Below are 22,666 nucleotides of genomic sequence, written 5' to 3' on the forward strand. Positions count from 1 at the left end.
CTGCATTGATTATGTAACACTCTATACAATTCCAGTCAGCCCTGGGTAACATAGTAACCATAAACAAGAGATCCAAAGAAATGGCAGCAACCATAACATACTATAATGGTAAGGCATGAAAAGTTTATCTTAAGAAAAACAGTGTAAAATACTACAAACTAAAACCACATTCATCATACTGGATACAGAAGAAAATGGTAATTACAGTTGCTTAGTATCAACAATTTGAGCAAAGAATAACTTTATGGTTTTAGGGTAAGGAACGTTAAATGAAAAAAGAAATAAGGACAAGTTCATTTAAAGTTCATTCAGAGTAACAACTATTCTGGTTTGTTTATAACTGAAAAAAATACTGTTATCAGATGGTGGTGGAGTGATATTTTGTATATAAGTTGTTAAATATTTTGTATGATTTTGTTTGTAAGCTAGACATACCAATTGTAACATTACTTTTTCATTAGGCATGTCCTTTAATGTCTAACTAACATACCAACCCCTGAGTCTTTAGGACTGATTCAGGATGTGTAATTTATTGCAGGGTTGGGGGAGATGTTTCAAAGTCTTTTGGCAAGAGTGATTCAGTGTGGGACATTCTATAAGCCACCACCCCACAGAAAGACCATAAAACTACCTAGCTGGCAAGTTTCAGCTAAACAAATGGGGGTCATTGTATAAGCTTATCCATTACTTGAAGGCAAGTGTAAAAGGCCAGTGTGTGTACCCATTGGTCTGAAATACGGCTGTTTGGGATTGGTTTTGAATCAGAGGCCATTCTGTACCTGTGCATTTGGACAGGAATAAACAAAGTTGGTTGCTTTATCTATCTCTCTCTCCCTCTCAATATGACCATGAAGAGAAAACAATAAAGAGCACTCAGCAGCCATATTGAGAGAGGCATTCGGCCAGTAATGACAAAAGCTGACTAGAAATTATGTCTTTACCAGAGACATTTAAGTAACTACAGGTCTGTGTGCCAAATGAAACCACACATCTAACAATTATCAGGTTGTACAGTTGCCAATATTCACACATACTCTGATTCATTATTATTTTATGAATATTATTAATAATACATTATTAAAATGTGTAACTTAATTCCTGCTTGTCTTTTTACTCTGTCTAATTGCCTAAGGTTATAGATATAAAAAGGAAGTTGGGGAGAACTGCTAAAGTACAATACTTTATAAACAGTGGTAAGTCAATGGGATTTGAGGCATTCTGATAAAGTTTACACAATAAAGAGTACAATAAACAGAAAGTACAGTCACGTAGGATTCCACCAAGACAAAATACAGATGCTGGAGTTACAAGTTACATCACTATAAGAATCTTTGAGGTTATAATTTAAAGAATAATTATAACATTAACTTCCCACAGTGAAAGGAAGCTTCAAACAATAATATTAATATTGTAGATGTGCAACCTATGCTGGGCATTGACATGTTTTTACCTTTAAGAAAGTGGATAAATGTGGGGGAAAAAGAGGCAGTTTTAGAAGTGTCAGCCTCTTTGAAACACAGAAATGTCGCTGTTAAAATATAATGCATAAACAGCAATGGAAAGCACATAGAATTAAATTATAGTATTCATGTTATTAAAATAAATATTTGTTTTTCAGGACTGTTGCCTAAAATGCTCTCTGTCTGCCCCAGAGTAGGACTGTCAAATTAAACAAAAATCAGTGTCTGAATACTCATATTAAAAATAACTAAATATTCAAGTATGTTTAAATGTAGTTTAAAAGTTTTAAGTTCTACTACATGTACATTTGCACTTAAACTGTCTTTGTATGTTTCAATATTATTAATATTTTTCTTTTTTCCCCCCACAGTGTGTCTGTAAACTGACACAACCATCACTAATGAAATATAGCTCTTCACAAAAACTGGATTTTCTGTGTATGAAAAGTAACATAATATAAAAGTAGTTCCTTGAAACTTCACAGGCCTGTATAATGCATATATGAAACTCATACAAAATCCCTAATAATTACTAAAACTTGTTAAAACACACCCACTTTTTTAATCTCTGCAATCTGCCCAAACCCCACAATTCTTCACTCTATGTGCCTTTCTACTTCTAGGAGGTAACAAAAGTGAGGTCAGTGCCCAACTAAATGTTATGTAAGTCAAAGCACAACAAGTCTATTCATTTTTCAGAAAGGGAATTACTGCATGTAGGGCTGTCAGGATCATGAAATTTTAGTTGACAAATTAATTCTCATATAAATAATTGTGATTAACAATTTAACAGCCTTTTTCCTTTTATACCTCTAGTATAGAGTAAGCCTAATATTACTTTAATAATGACACATACACATTATGAAGAAGAGGAGAAATTTATTGGCATTGAACATTGGAACATATAAATAAAAACTGAATTTCATTTTGCTTTTTAGGCTTTGCAAAATAAAAAAATGTACAGGACAGATATGACATAAATAACAGCAAATAACTAAGGTACCATCATCAAGACAAACAACTTACTATTGCCAAAAGAGGCCATATCCCTCTCATGTATAATCACAGCCAATTATGTTCCTCACTGTATAACTAGATTCTGGGCAAGGATCACTAACATATTTAACGTATCTGCCTTAAGGCTGCATCTCACTCGGATCACAATGTTGCCAGCTGTACTCAACACTGTCTCAGAGGCAGTACTTGCTGCACAAATGCACATGTATTTTCTTTCTAATTTCATCGTCAAAGAAAACCACAAGGCGCTTAGTCTTTAAAGCAATGATTAACATAATACAATACTTACTTTCATTAAGCACATATGCATAACTGTTATGGAAGATTATTCCCCCAAAAACAAAAAAAAATTACTGTGTTATTTTACAGAAGTAATGCCTTTTTTCGCAAAAACTTGGCCTGTTGCTATCGTAGTAAATCCCGGTTTAAACTTTCTGAGTGAAGCTTGCTCAAGGTCAGCAACCAATTCAGTACCTGTATACTTGTTGCGGCCCATTCAATAAGCACAGGTGACAGTGTTTGGTCAATGCCACATACCTAATGTCACAGCAGAGGAAGTGAGATACTGCTGATGGAAGAATAGGTTTGGCTTGTTATTACTGGCTTTATAAGGAAAACTTAAGTTCTTTTTCACAGAGAGTCATTCTTCTTGGCATTTCAACATCCATATTGACATTAGCTGATAAATGAATTCCAATCATTACTGGACTGTTTACAGTATATTGGACTTGATCTGTACATCTGCCTTATATTTTGGCAACACTTGCAGCAGTGATTTGGGACTCTCTGATCATAAAGCAGTACAGTGGAACCTCGGTTCACAACCATAATTCGTTCCAAACCTCTGGTAGTAAACCGATTTGGTCGTGAACCGAAGCAATTTCCCCCATAGGATTGTATGTAAATACAATTAATCCGTTCCAGACCGTACAAACTGTATGTAAATATATTTTTTTTAAAGATTTTTAAGCACAAATATAGTTAATTACACCATAGAATGCACGGTGTAATAGTAAACTAATGTAAAAACATTGAATAACACTGACACAAACACCCAGGCTCCCTGCTCAGCTGCACACGCAGGCTCGCTCTCTCTCAGCAGCACGCGAGCCCCCTCCCCCTCTGTCTCTGTCTCTCAGAAGCACGCGAGCCCTCTCTCTCTCTGTAACATTGCAGCAGTTCGCGCTATAGCCTTACAATCCAATTGTTGTATATAAACACTTTTTTTTTTTAAATGAGTTTTAAGCACAGGGGGAAAAAAAAGGAACATCTGAACAAATCCGAACTTTATTTAAAAGCCAACCAAGACAGTAACATTGCAGGAGTTCACGCTAATAGCATTACAGCCAGATCGCTGTAAACACTCTTTTTAAATGAGTTTTAAGCACAGGGGGAAAAAAAGGAACATTTCAACAAATACGAACTTTATTTAAAAGCCAACCAAGACAGTAACATTGCAGGAGTTCATGCTTATAGCATTACAGCCCGATCGCTGTAAACACTCTTTTTAAATGAGTTTTAAGCACATGGAAAAAAATAAACATTTGAAAAAAAGAGAAAAGTAACATTGCAACACTTTCTTCTCACCACTCTTCACTTGCTTAGAAGCCATGGTTAACTGCAAAAGCACACGAAATACTGTAGAGCACAAAGAGTTCACAGGTAAAGCACGCACGTCTGACTGAGAACAATGAACAGGGAGAGGCTGAACACGTGCTTAAATACAGTAATCGGCGCGCAGGAACCGGAAGGGAAATGAAATAGAGCACAAAGAGTTCACAGCGAAAGCAAGCACGCATATCTGACTGAGAACAATGCAACAGGTGCGGAAATCATCGGCGCGCTCAAACCGAAAGGGAAACTGGCTTGTTCGTATACCGAGTGTGTGGTCGTGAACTAAAGCAAAAGTTTTCCGAACGTTTTGGTCGTAAACCGAGTTGTACGTGTACCGAGACGTTCGTGAACCGAGGTTCCACTGTACTTTCCACTGTCTCATAAACTCTCCCTCGTCTTACCTGTTAACGTCAAATTTCTTTCAGAAATCTTAAAAATATCTGTCCCTCTATCCTTGCTAGTTCCATTTCTGATCTTTCTCTGTCTTCACCTTTTCCATCAACACTAGATAGTCTTTCAGCCTTTCTTTCAGCACTAGATAAAACAGCTCATTTAAAGCATAAGAAGGTTTCATGTAAGCATTCAGCTACATGGTACAATTCAGAGTTTTGGTCTATGAAAGCAACTAGCCTAGAGAAAATGTCATGCAAGACTGGCCTCACAGTACACATCCAGACTTTCTCTGACCATCAAAGGGCTTACAGGGATGCACTAAATGTAGCCAAGAACACACATTATGGCAGAATAGTAGAAAGTGATCATGATAATCCAAGGGTTTGTTCTCTGTAGTTAATAAACTAGTTCAACCTGCATCTTGCCCAATTACCTCCTCTAGCGAAGTCTGTGAAGAATTTTTTCCACAAAAAAATTAAAGATCTAAATAATTCAACTAATATAAATCCATCATCCGTTTATTTCTTTCCCTGTCTTCCTACTCCATCCAGCTTTTTTTTTTCTCCAAATTTTCACCAGTCACATTTTTTAATGACCTGCTTTGTATGGCAACTACTTGTGCACCCCATCCCCACCACACTTCTTAAATCTTGCCTTAATCCTGACTCTTACAACAATAATAAATATATCCATTGACACAGGCTTTGTGCCAGCCCCTTTAAAATCGCTACTATAACCCCAATGTTTAAAAAGTCTGGTCTTGATGCTGACAATCTTAACAATTTTCTGTCAAAAGTTCTTGAGCATCTTGTAGCCTCCCTACTCACCAATTACTTAACTTTTAAAAATTTGACGGAACCCTTTCAGTCTAGTTTCAGTGCACAGCACAGCTGTGAAACTGCACTGCTTCAGGTAACCAATGATTTGCTTATGGCAGCAGACTCTGGACAAACCAGCATATTAATTCTGTTAGACCTCAGTGTAGCATTTGACACTGTCAGACATGACATTCTACTGTCTAGATAGATAGATAGATAGATAGATAGATAGATAGATAGATAGATAGATAGATAGATAGATAGATAGATAGATAGATAGATAGATAGATAGATAGATAGATAGATAGATAGATAGATAGATAGATAGATAGATAGATAGATAGATAGATAGATACTTTATTAATCCCAAGGGGAAATTCAGAATGGGGAACATGCTGGGTATCTCTGGCACTGACTGATAGGCAAGAGTTTGTTAGTCTTGGCAACAGCAGATCCAGCTCAGTACCGGTCACACAGGGAGTTCCTCAGGGCACTGTTCTCGGCCCTCAGCTCTACTGTGTTATATACTTCCCCTTGGCCATATTATTCATAGCTTTGGACTGGGTTATCAATTTTTATGCAGATGATACTCTATTTCAATGTTAAAAGTGAAATTTCATCAGGGCTTTCTAAGCTCACACCTTGCTTCAGTGAAATTAAAACCTGTGTAAAACAGGAGTTTCAGGGATCTCTAGAAATGCTCTAATTTACAGGGTTTAGCTAACAGAAAGCCGACTGCAAGAGTCACAGTCAGATGACTGAAGATAAAGAGACTGGTGAATTCCAGTATTTTATATTTTATTTAATGTAACAAACAATTGGCAACAATAAACAAACAAACATGCTGTAGGTAAACCAATATGGTGAATATAAAGTCTCTTGGGAACAGGCAACCACATCCGGTTTGAGGGCATGACCTCATTAAACTTTCTTACACAGCTGCCCCCAAATTTGTGCAACAAATGTGAAAAAAAAATGTAAACTATTATTTACAATCTTTGGCATTATCTGTAAAGTCAGGAAGTCGTATAAGTCGACCCTTTTAAAGGTTTAAGTGACTTTCGCAATTGGCCAGTTAAGTACAGTCGTGGGATCACTCCACAGGCACACTTGACTAATATGCAGAGTGAGCTCAGATAATAGCAGATAGGAAAGCTGCTGATGCATAGGAGCATTCATTTTGAACACCATCTGCATTGACTGGAATGGGGCTGTAATGTGGACATTAATTCCACTACTGTAGAATGGTTTGCTGGGAACAGCCTGAAACACCTTTGCCTGTGATGCTGCAGGAAGTGGTGAGGATGTTGGTGGCTGATTAAAGCTTAAGGAAAGTGATACCTGCATTGAGTCCAAAGCTTTAGTCTGTGGTCACGGGTCTATTGTGTGAGTGGTCTGATAGAAAGATACTAACGTGGACAATGACCATAGGAACCTCTCTGGCTTCGGTTTCTACTTGAGTTAGAACACTTACATGCTCAGAATCTACCAGCTGCTGGGGTTTGCTGGTTATAAAAATTGGCTAGTTCTGGGTTCCTATGAAGATAACATTCAGGGCTTTGAAGGCTGGGTAATACTGCCTCTTTTGTGGCTTTAAAATGAGTCCCATCGTGCTTTCCCAGTAATAAGTGTTTATACTTATTATTTATACCGACTATACTTCCTTAGAAGGCTGGCGTCTTTCAACATCTGCAATAAGATGCTGCAGATGTTCTATCAAACGGTTGTGGCGAGCACCCTCTTCTACATGGTGGTGTGTAGGGGAGGCAGCATAAAGAAGAGGAACGTCTCACACCTGGACAAACTGGTGAGGAAGGCAGGCTCTATTGTAGGCATGGAGCTGGACAGTTTGACATCTGTAGCAGACAGACGGGTGCTGAGCAGGCTCCTGTCAATCATGGAGAATCCACTGAACAGTATCATCTCCAGACAGAGGAGCAGCTTCAGCGACAGACTGCTGTCACTGTCCTGCTCCACTGACAGACTGAGGAGATCGTTCCTCCCCCACACTATGCGACTCTTCAATTCCACCCTTAGGGGAGGATGGGGGTTTAAACGCTAACATTATACAATGTTATTGACTTATACCTGCCTCGCACTCTCCACCTTGCACTGTGTTTTTATTACTCTTTAATTAATATTGGTTTTTTTATCAGTATGCTGCTGCTGGAGTATGTGAATTTCCCCTTGGGGATTAATAAAATATCTATCTATCTATCCAAGTAATAACCTACATAGAGTTGCCCTACATAGAGTTGAAATTCTTCACTACTCACTTTCATGGTTTTTGCTTGCAACAGCTCTATAGCTTGTATGTCCATTTTTGATCAAGTAGCATGTTTCTCATTCATGTAGGGAAGTATGCCCATCTGCATTGGCACCCTACATTACTCAGATACTGGTGCACGAATGAATGTCAGAGGTCATTTACTTGCAGTTTGCAGACCAGGAGACCTTGTAAAGTTCAGCTTAAATTAGTATGTATGGCTAATTCTGTGTTCCGTGGTCCCTGTATCACTGAGTGGTTTGGCACAATCAGATGTAATAAGTCTGAACCAATGAGAAGCATGGGGTGGACCTTATTGATTTCTGGCAATGGAAAGCCCTGTAGGTGATTGTAATGCTTCTGAAGCTGGGAAATTGGGTTGGAATACTCTGAGAACCCCAGACAGTTTGCAGTGAATGACTCCGTGATCTTGTATGTTTTATGGGTCTCTCACTCTCCTTCGGGAAAGATCAAAGGTGACTGATGCGTCATTTATCTGCAAAAGGTCCTGTCTCACTGAGTCAGTGTCTCTGTTCTTTGCTCCAGTTTAAGATTCCGTACAGTTGAAGGCAACATAATTGTCCTCTCTGAACTATTGTCTAGTATAGCATAGGCCTCAATGTATCATCCAACATTGTGGAGTAGCAGCTTTACAATCTTCACCATGAAATTATGTAGTCTTGGTTGCTGATCAAAATATATAATTTCTGGCTCAACAACTGTAATTAGGACACTCTGCTTCGAGTTATTACAGTAACCGTCTCATGCAGTATGGTCAGGTAAAGCTTCTTGCAAGAACTGCAGGGCCTCTAAGTTGCAGACTTCAGGCTTATGTGAACATGCACATTTCCAACAGTGGTCATTGTCCTAAATCCATTTTATAACCTTGCCAGTACTTAACTTCTTAAATTCTACACAACTATTAAGGTAACGGTCTTTACAATCACAGTATGGGCAGTATGGCATAGCCTTTGATTTAGCTTTTGTCTGTGTAGGCCATGTCGCTGTTTCAGCTGGTCCTGCTTCAGCACTGAGGTGGGGTTTTCTTTCTGCTTGATGTAAGAGGGTGGTGTTCTTTTCTTTGACTTCATGACTTCACCTTGATAAAGAAGAACAGCTTACTCTGAGATTTGTTTCTTTCGTGACTTGGTCTATAACTAGATGGGGAGGTCCTGCAGCGTACATGTTGTGTCAGCATTTCCGGTCTATACCCCTTGTTTTATGCAGTACTCAAAAAATCCATTTCAAAAACTAGGAGGTAGTTTGCACAGAACCCGATGGACATGTGAGCCAGATTTCAGTTCATACCCATGGCCTTCCTTAAGCGTTTTCAACATTCCAACAAGTGAGTGGACTGAGAGAGCAAATTCATCAGATCCCTCAGTGTCTCCTGTTTTAATAGGAGGTGTGTATTCATTAACGCTCCAATTTCATTCTGGACAAGTTGACGAGGCTGTCCATACTTATACTTTAAAGCTCTTAATACTGCTGTGTATGGGTAAGCGTCATGCATGCATGCTTTGGCTAGTTTGTATGTTCAGTAAGGTGTGCATGGTTATTAATAAGACTTTCAAGTGCCATCATAAGAAGAGCAAAGTCACTTTCCTTATCACTCTCAAAGTAAGACAGCGTTGGCAGTGTAATGCCATGTGATGAGGCAATGAATACATCCATCACATTTGCTGCAGTAAAATGCACAGATGCTGTAGTTGGTGCTGTGTACACTGGATGATGAAGCAATGAAGATGCAGTGTTCTGCTGCATATCTGGCTGATGAAAATAAGGTCTCTTACTGTCTGAATCAGGTTTACTTAGTTTGATATCTGGGAAGAGAGCCGCCCCATAAGGGGGTGCATTCGGGTTCAAAACTGATGTTGCTCCAGTCAGATGCTGTTGCTGTACCTCGTCATTTAAGGGCATATAGTAGTTTAAATCCTTACTGTCCTTTGGTGCAGTATATGGTGTTCCCTGAATAGGCTTTTCTGTAGTTTTACATCCGCATCCTTTGAGGGACTATTAGGAGGTGTCACTTCTGGATTGGTAATTATTCTACCTGTGTTGCAATGGTCAGGGTCTGGTGGATAACATATTGTCACTTGAGAGTCCATATTTACTCCTAGAGGAAAGTCATCAGACTCACAAGCATGCAAAGATAAATGTTCTTCATCCTCGTTCTGTTTAAGAAAGGCCATTATCAAACAAGTCTCCTATAAGACCCTTTCAGCTTGTCTATGACGCCACTGTCTAGAAAGCCTTTGCATTATGCTCTCTCTTTGGCAAAGCACGTTGTACGCTCAGTTAACAAACTGGCTGCATAACTTGTAGTCTCTTTCGTCCTCCTCTATCTGCTGCTTAATCTCCTCCAGTTCAGCATGTTTCCTTTCCTCACTTACTATTGCTGACTGTGAGTCTTGAAGGAAAATGGAGTCTCGACTTAAAGCTGTATGTAAAAGGATCTATTACTAACTTGATCCAGTTTAAACGATCGGTTACTTTTACAGACAGCTGCGCTAACCAAGTTCTTGGATTGCAACTTTCACTTTGCTTAGAGCACATGATGGACAGTATGTTACCTCTGGAAGGACAGTAATCCCCCTTATCATCTCTTGGTGGCCTGTGAGCATACTGCATGCACCGACTGAGCCCGTTCGCTGAAAGACTGTCGCGGCACCCGCAGATGGGTCATCTACAGTGTGTGAGCTGGAGTAAGAAGAAACGTTTTGGCTGGACATGGGAAGTGTCAGCTTGGGTGTTCTCCTCTACACTGCTGCTCAGTATGATAAGGTTAAGCTCCTCCATACACACTGCCTTGTCTATTTTGCTGTGTAGCTTCTGGCTTGAAAGACCACGTAAAAGAGGGGTTTCAGGGACCTCTGTGCTAATTCACAGGGTTTATCCAACAGGAAGCTGAGTGCAGGAGTCACAGTCAGATGCCTGGAGATGAGAGACTGGTGAATTCCAATATTTTATATTTTATTCAATGTAACAAACAATTGATAACAATAAACAAACAAACAAACATGCTGTAAGAAAAGCAATATGGCGGAAAAGTAAAATCTCTTGGGAACAGGTAGCCACCTCTAGTTGAGGGCGTGACCTTATTAAAATTTCTTATAACCTGGATGGAGCAGAACTCTTTAAAATTAAATTGCAACAAAACTGAACTCCTGCAAATTGTCACTAAAGCACAACTTAACACTAGAATCCCTGAAGCCTATTATTAACCTACAAAGCTTTAAATGGCCTCACACCAGACTACAGCAGTGACCTTCTCCATCACTATGTTCCTGTTCACCCGCTAAAGTCCTCTGATTCTGGCAATCTTGTTGTGTCCCACACTAACCTGTACTCTATGCAGGCCTTCAGCTGTAAAGCGCCCAGACTTTGGAATGACCTCTCTAAATTAATCAGATCAGCTGACTCCATTCATTCTTTTAAAAAAATAACTTAAAACTCATCTGTTCAGGAAGGTTTTTAACTTAATCTGACATTCGCCCCCCTCTTTCAGTCTTCCTCTCTGTCCAGATGCTCAGCATAATTTGTGCGTGTGTTATATCACAAATGATGTTATTTTCTAGGCTTTTCTTTTAGTGTTAAATTTAGTATTTTACTCTGGTTTATTGTCTTTTATTCTATTCAATGCTTTGTATATCCTGTATTTATCTGTTTTAGTGTTCTATTCAGGAAGCATTTGTATCCAATGTTAAATACACCTGCTATTTCTTTCTGATACTCTGAAGCGCCTTGAGCATGGGAAAGGTGCTATATAAATAAAACATATTATTATTAAAAGAAAAGAGTATAAGACCCATTAACCAAAAGCAGTAAAGGGATGGAAAATATAATATGCTCATGAGTGGGGGACCTACATGATGAAGAAATGCACTTCAAATATTTTTGCATGTCTGTCTTTCACTTAAATGACCTGCTCCATCATATTTAGCCCTTTTTTATTATTCTGACACACACGTAACCAACATCTTCAAATTCACCAGAGTGGAAAATCCAGTGTGCACGACCAGTGGCATGTGAGCAAGGCTGCCATCTTTTTTTGCTGTGGAGCTCTTGCAACCATTGCAGACATGTCAAGAAAAAAGTAATGAAGAAAATTTGCAATGCATATTATCCTGCATATGCTGAAGAGTAAATTTAATACACCACGTTTAGGGTCACAGGGAGCTAGTTATCATCGCAGCAGCACTGGTTGTAGGGCAAGAAGCCAATGTGTTTTAGCCCACAGTTGGTAGATGTGATTTCAGGGCTCTCTAGTGCTGTGTCTATGACTCCACCAGCTCCACAGAAGGTGGCTTTTTATAGCTGACCACTCCAGGTATTCTACCCCATCAGACAGCTCTTGACCAACCTGTGGAATGTGTCCCTCTCAGGTCCCAACCTAGGTTAGATACATTATGTATAAAATCACAAGAAAGTGATTAAGTCAGTTTCATGAAGGTTCTTGAGTTTAGGATTTAATAACAACTGTTGGCCAATGAAATGTGCACACAAAAGAAGAAAGATTACTGCATAAGTAACACGCTGTTTGTAGCGTGTTACATTTTATAATAGTTAACTAAGTAACATGCTGTCATTAACTAAGTAACATCATTTTTTTTTTTAAGTAATGAGTAATGTAACTAAGTTATTTTTAAAAGTAATGTTCCCCAACCCAGGGAATCATTAAAGCAGCACCAGTCAAACATTGCATGTTGGAAAACAATGTGGAAACTCTGACAGAAAGATGGTATTTCCAGTTTCATCCAGCTATTTTTTATATAGATGAATGGAGATGATTCTTGTAATAACATATAATAATCACAGTTTGCTCAAATAATCACAATCAGGCTAGTTTATGTAATAATTGTGACAGGGCTATCTGAATATACTACATATTGTATTGTAATGACCTTTAAGTATAACCTCCTCATTATATTTTTTTATTAGGCAAACACTTTCAATAACAGCAACTTAAAAATTCTGCTACTTAGTACAACATATGCAAATAAATATCAAAATGTTAAATCAAATCACAAGAAGCACAGTTTACAGTTAAAAAAACCAAAATGAATAAAACAGCTTATTAAAGTAAGTGGATGAAGCAGCCTGATTTAAAGATTTTGTATAGCGAGGTGCCAGTAGAGAGCTGAGGTCCAGTAAATAAAAATAACATACAAAACTGAGTATATAGAAGAGTGAAACCAAACAGGATTAGGAGAAAAACAATATTTTTAGGGTAATAGAGCATTATTTAAAATCTGCTGTTAGTAAACACAGTAACTAAAAAGCAGAACAGTGTGATAGAAAAATCTTTCCATTTTATAATTGATGATATAAATTTAAAATTATAAAAACACTTAATATGGAATAGAGATGCATGCCACATACTAAATGCAGAAGTATTGAGCATTGTGTGTCTGGATGAAACATGGCAATATCAGCGCTGTAGTTTTATAATCAAATGTCAGTATTTGCTTTGACAGACTTGCCACAGAGCTTGTCTTACTCTCTCTTCATTACTGTTTTGCTCACTAAGGAGATACAAGTTCATGTACCCTGATGTACTTATTTTTTTCCTTCAAACATACATCTATAATGCATAGCAAACTGCTAATGTCATCCTGAGAAAGCTAATGCATCACAGTTTCACTTTAAATTATTCTTTTTCTTTGCACCAAAGCAAAATTGCTATAGGTATGTGGATATTATGTTAAATGTCTGGTCAACACTGGCCATCTACAAGGGAGTATATGCAACATGCCTTGCAACATGACCAGAGTTGGTTTTCTGCCATATAACCAATGCTGATAGGGAAAGATCTAATCTCAATGCAAACCTAAAAATGGGAATAAGTATGGTCGGGTCTCTGAATAAACAATATGATATTCAGTGTTTTTTATATATACATCAGTGACAGGATGAACTGGTCTTTTGACACAGAGGAAAGTAGTGATATCTTGTAGATATTCTACAACTTTATGATGGCCAGTGTGATTTTCTACACTGTTGTATGTTGGGCTGGTAATAGCATTTCAAGAGAGACCCACCGAATCAGCAAGCTAAATAAAAAGGCAGGACACACAGTCTACACACGGGAGGCAGCAACAAAGGACAGAAAACAAAATTGAGTGCTAGTATGAACAATGCTGCACATCCTCTCTCTGACACACTAACTGAGTACCTTCAGCCATCAAATTATTCAGCAAAAGTGTGTCAAGAAACGCTACTGGGGCTCCTTTATACTAATGGCAATATACAGTACATGTAAAATGGTAGTTACAGTCACAGTGTGCAAGTCTGAAGTTTTCTTTCTTTTTAGCAATTCTGGTGTGTATTTCAGAGAGGTTTGTTGTTTGCTATAATATTTATCTATTTAATTGAGCTTCAATTAAATGCAAAATTTCCTCCTGGGGACACATATGATACACTCAAGGGATGAGCTACAGAATAGCAGGATGTCTCTTAAAGATGACTCAAGGTTTTGCTGGCTATCAACATCAACAAAAGAAGAAAACAATGCTCTGATGGAGCAAATCATAATGGAGAACAACAGTACAGTGAATACATAGAACAGTGTTTTTTAAATAGTTTAGGACTGTGAAGCCTAAATTCTGATTTGCAGATACACTATGAAAATGTTTAAAGAAAAAAAAAATCAAGAAAACATTTATAAATATTTAGTGTAAGATTTGATAGCTTTAATCTACAGTAGGTGTTATATTTAGAATATTTTGGTATTTTTTTTATTGCAATGATAGTCTCAAATCCCCTTTCACACTGTAGAAGCAACCTGGAGTAAGAACATAAATGCTTTCTCACTTAAAAATCCACACTACGATTTTTTTAACTAAAATTTTTCAAGAAATAAAATAATCTTCAAATTTTTAATACAATGTATGTGTAAAGCTCAGTCAGCATAGCTTCTTTATTCCTAGATAGTTCTTTACTTATTCATTAAGATTAAATGGATCCAGAACCCACAAAAACCATTATCCTGAGTTCTGACCTTTAGAAAAATGGTATTCAAATTTAATTAATGATATTTTGTTTGTTTTGATAGATCACAACATTTTAGTTGGATAAAATTGTGATCTTCATTTAATTTCTGCCTTATTCATTTGGGTGTGAAGATATCAAAGAAGTTGTTTTCAGTTCTTTATATCCAAAGTATAATTTGCTTCTTTGGGCCTTTGATTTTATTATAACTGTCAAATTTTGTTTTATGTGTTTCCTGAAGCGATAAGTAAGTCTTCAGGGTAACATAATTTCATGTTCCAATCTGTATCTTTTAAAAATTGCACAAGGGCACAGTTTTGGTTTGATAAGAACATAATTATTTCTACTCAAAATCTTTTAAAAATGCGATGTTACAAAAAACAGCAAACATCCTGAAGTAATAATAAAAAAAATCTAGTTATTTACTCATTTTGGTGATAAAATTAAGAAACAAATCCCAGTAATATGAATGTGTTCAGTTTAGTTAATGCATACACCTAGAGACATTTAGGTGAGGTCAGATCAGTGTGGCAAGAGATTCAATCAGTGTTGCATCAAATTCAGGCTCTTCATTGATAACTGCTAATTTTTCCAGGAGTTAACAACTGATACAAGGCATTATGAACAAAACTGTTGTTTCCGCAAAACCCAAGTGTTTCCCTGAAAACAGTTTAAGAAACACTGGTGTAGACGACAATGATAATTTGGGATGGATCTTTCAATACCTTGGTGAGATTTGAAAAAAATTACCAACACTTGAAATAAATTAGTGCAATGTAAACGTTATCAACACACAGGCTCAATGTACACATCAAGCCATGATTAAGATAAGCATGGGGGGAGGGGAGATTTTGTTGCATATCAGTCTTGAATCAGACAATAAGACATATGTGGGCCTCTGGAGAATTATTCAATTACAGTTAGGACAATATTGTCCAAATAAATAAAAGCTGAATATTGGCTGGCAATAGAAAACAATAGACAAATTGTTTAAAAATGCATAAAAACAGAGGGGGAAATACTTTTTTCTTTAATATATATTCTGATTATAACAATTGCAAAAATCAAAAATTTGAACTAAAGTTTGTAAACTTAATGATTCCTTGACTTATTTTATTTTATGCCTTGATTTCATTAAACATTAAGACATTAAACTGCATGCATTTCCATTAAAAATGTGGTGAGAAGTTAAACAAAATGACACCTTTGTTGGCTAACTAGAAAGATTAAAATATGCAAGCTTTCAAGGCAACTCGAAACATCCATAATGGCTAATGTGGTACAACACTCTAGTACTACATAAAAACTGAAAAAACTGAGGAGTTCTAAAACTTTTCTCTGGTAGTGTATTAAGAGAAATTAAAACAGAAAATATGTTAATATCTAATAATAACAGTACACTTCTGTTGATTAGAAAAAATCTGCTGTTTTTCTTACCTTTTAAATCTGCCAGTAGATGTTCTAGATGTATCCTGAAACAACATTAAAAATGTATATGGGTTAATGTAAATGAAGTCATTTAATTCATGCTGTTGCCACAAAAAAATACACCAAATGTATCTATTGTGCCTTAAATCATTTGGACAAAATTGATTGCTTCATTACAGAAAAAAAGAGAAATCCCTATATATTTTTGAACAAGATTATGTGTGTGTGCCAGTCTCTGCCTGAACATTATCTTCTAGCACACCCTAGCAAGTTAGCCTGGAGAATTTAGGATTGGTTTCCTAAATTAGTTTAATTGAAAAAAAATGCATTTATTCTTACTCTGAGGAGTAGGGCAAAACTTGCATTACCCTGAGAGATTTTAGAACCAGTTAGGATCACTTTCCTACTTTGAGACATTTAATAATTACAGGTTAAAGTCCGCAGGGAAATCCTTGGATGAATGTGGAGCTGAAATGCCCCAAAAGTAACAGTCAAGAATAAGGATTTTCAACATGACCTACAGGTAAAATGAACAAATATCAATAACTGTAACAGAACATAGCATATTCTTATTAAGACCAACAAACATCTACTGTGGATTAAGGATAAGGTCAGTTATAAAATAATGAGCCATAGCCATTTAAGACAAACGTGAAAAATATCCATTTTATGCCAGAGCCTGTCAGCCTATGTTCTAACTTGTTATTCTTACAATAATTGATATTCAGCTATTACATGTTTTTTCTCTCTTATCTGCTGTACATATGGGGTAAACATTAACACTATACAAAGTTATTGTCTGTTATACCTGCATTTTTATCACTCTTTAATTTAATATTGTTTTTTATTAGTATGCTGCTGCTTGAGTATGTGAATTTCCCCTTGGGATTAATAAAGTATCTATCTATCTATCTATCTATCTAGATCAGAACCCCAAACCCACCTGACCTATGTGATTATCAGTAATTCAAATTAGTTTAGTAGCTTTTGGAAAGTACCGTATCTCTAAGTACTATGTACTCCATTTTCAGCAAATATTTGACTATCAACAACAACAACAACATTTATTTATATAGCACATTTTCATACAAAAAGTAGCTCAAAGTGCTTTACATAATGGAGAGAAGAAAAATAAAAGACAAAATAAGAAATTAAAATAAGACAACATTAATTAACATAGAAAGGAGTAAGGTCCGATGGCCAGGGTGGACAGAAAAAACAAAAAAAAACTCCAGAAGGCTGGAGAAAAAAATAAAATCTGTAGGGGTTCCAGGCAAAATTATATTATACAGTACAGACATACATTTGGGTTGCGTCTGTAACAGCCGGTGTACATTTATAAGTATCTTTTCTATTCAGTTTTATTGAGTGTTCCTGTTCATGCTAAATTAGTATGCACCTTATGGTCCATGATGTCAAAGCCACAATGACAAAAAAAAACACAGAGACATAGGTATATATGATGTTTGGAATTATTCACTTTATGACCTGTATTGTTCATTTCAAAAATTGTGGCACGGATGCAACATTATTCTTATTATTCATATTCATTCGCATGATCTTGCGGTTGTAATCAGTGACCGCGTGTTTTTCTCTCTCCCATCCATACCACAACCCCCCCCCCCCCAATAGATCTTGCCAGTCCCCACATGTTGCTGTATGGTGTTTCTTTTGTACTATCAGGACATGCAGAGGAAAGAATAGTACAGAGAGATCAGTTCAGTGCGATATGCAATCATCAGATTCAAATAGTGATCTATTATTTCCACTCTAAAACTCCAGCACTTCACTCACAGATAATCAAGGTATGAGCTGGGAGAACTTTGTGCAGGGTGGGGGGATGGAATAGCAGGCTGTTTGCTGCTTGTCTTTATCGGCACATTTACAGGACAAAAGACAATGACGGAGAGTTGCGATGGGATTTAAGGTGGGCCGGATTTATGAGTTTTTTCGTAGGCTTTGGTAATTCTAGTGTTAATTATTGTAAAATGGAAGAAGTTTGGAACAACCAGGATTCTTCCCAGAGTTGGCCATCTGGCCAAACTGAATAACCAGGCATGCAGGGCCTAGGTAAGTATGATGACCAAAAATCCAAAGGTCGTTCTAACAGAGCTTCACAAGTCCTCCTCTGAGATGTGAGAACCTGTCAGAAATATAACCATCACTTAAGCATTCCATCAATCAGATATTTATGGTAGACTGGCTATCTTACATTTGGAGTTTGCCAGTTGGCATGTCAAGGGTTCTAAGAGGACGAGGACAGAGATTCTTTTTGGACAGAACTCCAAGCAATATGCCTGGCAAAGTCCACACATTGCTCTTCATCTTCCCTATTGTGAAGCCTGGTGTTGGCAGCATCATGCTATAGGGGTGCTTTTCAGCAGCAAGGACAGGGAGATAGGTGGGAATTGATGGTAGGATGAATGAAGCTAAACACAGGTAGGTCCATGAAGAAAACCTGCTCCAGAGCGTACATGAACTCAAGACTATGACAATGGATCACCTTGTAGCACAATGATGGCCCAAAGCATACAGCCAAAACAGTACTGGAGTGGCTTCAGGCCTTGAGTGCCCCAGCCAGTACTTTCTGAATCCAATGCATACTTAAAATTCTCAAAACCCAATTATCCAATTCATTCATCCAGTTTATTCTTGCAACAATGGGTGCAAGATCGGAAAACAGTTCTGAGAAGGGCTCTTGTACAATACAGGGCCCAATCACACTCGCACACTACGGAATTTTAGAATTGGCAGACATCTTAGCACATCTTTTGGGACGTTGGAGGAAAACCAAAGTATCTCAGATTGTAGGGAGATCATGCCAGTGCCACAAAGACTGTAATCAGACACAAAATTTATTTATTTATTTTTATCCTTTACTGAATTTATTAAAAGCATGTAACGTTCCATACAATCAAGTCAAACTTGACAAAACTAAATTCAATTCAATCCCCACCCATGAAAAAGAGAGGAAGGCCAACAGCAAGAGTAAAACTTTGAGAGTAGTGAAGAGGGAAAGAAGTCCTTCTCCCCAATATACAGTAAATGCTTATTCTAAAATGTTATTGATTAGACCCTGCCAGGTTTTAAAAATATAATTTTGAACAGATCCTCAAGTGAGAACTTGATTTTTTCCAATTTCAAATAGTATATAACATCAGTTACCAACTGACTTTTTGAGGTGGACTAGGATTCTTCCAGTTGAGTACAATAAATCTACATGCTAATAGGGAATTAAATGCAATTACAGTTTCTTTTTTTGTCCTTCTCCACTTGAATACTAGCTAGCTATGGAGCTAGAGTGAATACTGTGCATGGTTGCCTTCCACTCCTTTTCTGAAATGTTGTATGAGAGATCCTTTCCCACTGTACTCTGGTATATTTAAAAAAAAAGGGATTTTAAAATGGTTTTATATATTATAGAAATGCTGTCTAAGTTTTCAAGACTGATCAATATTCCTTCTGGAATAGAAATAGGTGGGAGGTGAGGAAAATTGAGCAGATTTTGTATAGCAAAGTTTCTAATTTGGAGATAGTGGAAAAATTGTGTTGATGTAAAACTAAATTTAGACTGTAATTGACTGAAGCAATTTCCCCCACAGGATTGTATGTAAATACAATTAATCCGTTCCAGACCGTACGAACAGTATGTAAGTATATTTTTTTAAAGATTGTTAAGCACAAATATAGTTAATTACACCATAGAATGCACAGTGTAATAGTAAACTAATGTAAAAACATTGAATAACACTGACACAAACACCCAGGCTCCCTGCTCTGCTGCATGCGCAGGCTCTCTCTCTCTCTCAGCAGCACGCGAGCCCTCTCTCTCTCTCAGCAGCACGCGAGCACTCTCTCTCTCTCTCTCTCTCTCAGCAGCACGCGAGCCCTCTCTCTCTCTGTAACATTGCAGGAGTTCACGCTAATAGCATTACAACCCAATCGCTGTATAAACACTTTTTTTAAAAATGAGTTTTAAACACGGGGGAAAAAAAGGAACATTTGAACAAATTCAAACTTTATTTAAAAGCCAACCAAGAAAGTAACATTGCAGGAGTTCACGCTAATAGCATTACAACCCGATCACTGTAAACACTCTTTTTAAATGAGTTTTACGCACAGGGGAAAAAAAATTAACATTTGAAAAAAGAGAAAAGTAACATTGCAACACTTTCTTCTCACCACTCTTCACTTGCTTAGAAGCCCTGGTTAACTGCAAAAGCACACGAAATACTGTAGAGCACAAAGAGTTACTCAATACCTCCAATAATGCATGTACTCCGTTGCATGCGTGTTTAGCAGTGTAGCAGTGAAAAAGGTCCCCCCTTAAACAGCTTTCCACTGCACCAAATTCCGAACGTTGTTTAAGCTATTTAAACCGGTATTGCGATATAAGAAAAATCCGTATTATAACAAAAATTTAAAAAACGGTTTTCGGTATGAACCGGTATACCTCCCAGCGCTACTTGAACGGTTCATTCACCGTGCTGTTTATACGGAAAACACTGTGAAAGATCAGCCTCTGCACAGACAGACACAGACTCTAAATGTACAAAACATGCACCATTTATTTACGGACTAGACACACAACACCAACACAGTGCACAAAAATACCACACTCTACTCAGTCCTCTCTCTTTCTTCAGGCCGCCTCCACTCCTCTCTCGTAAGCTCCGTCCTCTTCCACCTGACTCCAGCTGTCAAATGGAGTGAAGTGGCCCCTTCATAACGCCCCGGATGTGCTCGTTAATGGTCTTCCAGCAGCACTTCCTAGTGTGGCAGAAGTGCTGCCCTTGCACCCAGAAGCACTCTGGGAGCACACAGTTCCTGGTGTGGCGGAAGTGCTGTCCTCCAGGGCTCTAGGACCGTCCAGGCGCCCCCTGGTGGTGGCCACAGATCCCCAAAGGGTTGAGCTTTGCATGCTCCATTTCCGTGGCCCTGATGGAATCCAGGGTAGCTGCCCTCTTGCGCCCAGGTAAAGATAGTGCCCCTCTCCTGGTCCATCCTTCTTCCAGGTGTCTCAGTGGGGCAGGATCCCTGGTCGTCTGCCACAACACATTTGATATTATTGATTAGGACTGTAACAATTAATTGGAGTCATTGATAGTAATTGAGAATAAAAATAGATACCAATAAGATTTTTTTTTTACTGATTACTTGCCAGTTTGGTAAAGATGGAGGACGTAAATAAAATATATTGGACAGGCAAAACCCAAAGAACTCAAAAGTTTGGAGTTGCTTCAACTTTGCATCTTGAAAGAAATTTGTCTCTTATGAGATCTGTAAAAATGAGTCTATTCGGCTCAGGAACACTGTAAATGTCACTTCGATTTCTTCTGGCAGCTCAGAATGCTTATCTAACAGTGAGGAATTCTGTGTCAACAATAATATGCAAAACTTCCTTTGCAAAATATTTCTTTTGGTGATAGCAATGCGTGGTATTTGATGCTATACTGTAAAGAAAAAGGAGGTTTTGCAATAAATGACACTCTGTTCATTTTGTGTTCTTTGCTGTCATCTAATGGACATAATTAAAAATACATGCTAGACTATTTCTGTCAACACTTAACAATGGGTTCAGTTTCTACCCTTTGAAATCAAAAATTGTTTTAAAAGTTTTAACTGGACCCTAAAATTGGTAACAAGAATTGCTACTGTGCACTCTTTTGGGCAAAGTAATTTAAGAAGCTTACTTGTACTATTTTTATGGAGGAGAGCATTGTGCATGTAGCAAAAGTCTCTCATTTTTTTTTAAACAAAATCCTTGTATTTTTTTAAAGACTTCCGATTAATCAAAACAACACTTTACAGATTAATAGATTAACAAAATAGTTGTTAGTTGTTGCCCTATTTTTGATGTTATCCATCCATCCACCCTTTTATTTTCTTGACACGCAAATATAGGGCAGATTCACAGAGAAGGTTGAGTTTATTCCAGCTGGCATAGGGCTCAAGGTAGGAACAATCCCTGGACCGGCTAACAGTCCATTGCAAGGAGTATTGCTCTCATAGCTAAAGCAACTATTTAATAATAAATAAATATATTTCTTGCAGGAAACATTTATTTTATTTATTCTTGGTGTCCTGCTGGGCCATATTAGCAGTAAAAGTGGTAGTGAGTGCCACAAGACCCAACTGCATGGTATTGGCCACTTTTGTGGGGAAAAACATGCAGTACAGTAATCCCTCGCTATATCGCGCTTCGCTCTATCGCGGATTTTATATGTAAGCATATTTAAATATAAATTGCGGATTTTTTGCTGGTTCGCGGATATCTGCGGACAATGGGTCTTTTAATTTCTGGTACATGCTTCCTCAGTTGGTTTGCCCAGTTGATTTCATACAAGGGACGCTATTGGCAGATGGCTGAGAAGCTACCCAACTTACTTTTCTTTCTCTCTCTCTTGTGCTGACATTCTCTGATCCTGACGTAGGGGGATTGAGCAGGGGGGCTGTTCGCACACCTAGACGATACGGACGCTCGTCTAAAAATGCTGAAAGATTATCTTCATGTTGCTCCCTTCTGTGCAGCTGCTTCGTGAAGCGACATGCTGCACGGTGCTTCGCATACTTAAAAGCTCGAAGGGCATGTATTGATTTTTGATTGTTTGTTTTTCTCTATCTCTCTCTCTCTCTGCTCCTGACAGAGGGGGTGTGAGCTGCCGCCTTCAACAACTTTG

General features: G+C 37.7%; 1 protein-coding gene across 2 annotated transcripts in view; it reads right to left on the reverse strand.

The window, feature by feature from the left end:
• Positions 1-22,666, reverse strand: part of pawr (PRKC, apoptosis, WT1, regulator) — a 257,427-nt gene that overhangs the window by 46,683 nt on the left and 188,078 nt on the right. For both annotated transcript variants that reach the window (XM_028817086.2, XM_051934721.1), the window contains exon 4: positions 15,996-16,030. In XM_028817086.2, coding sequence (XP_028672919.2) covers positions 15,996-16,030 — 35 coding nt within the window. The remainder of the gene's footprint in view (positions 1-15,995; positions 16,031-22,666) is intronic.

Source organism: Erpetoichthys calabaricus, chromosome 1 (genome assembly GCF_900747795.2).
Source record: "Erpetoichthys calabaricus chromosome 1, fErpCal1.3, whole genome shotgun sequence".
Lineage (NCBI taxonomy): Eukaryota > Metazoa > Chordata > Cladistia > Polypteriformes > Polypteridae > Erpetoichthys > Erpetoichthys calabaricus.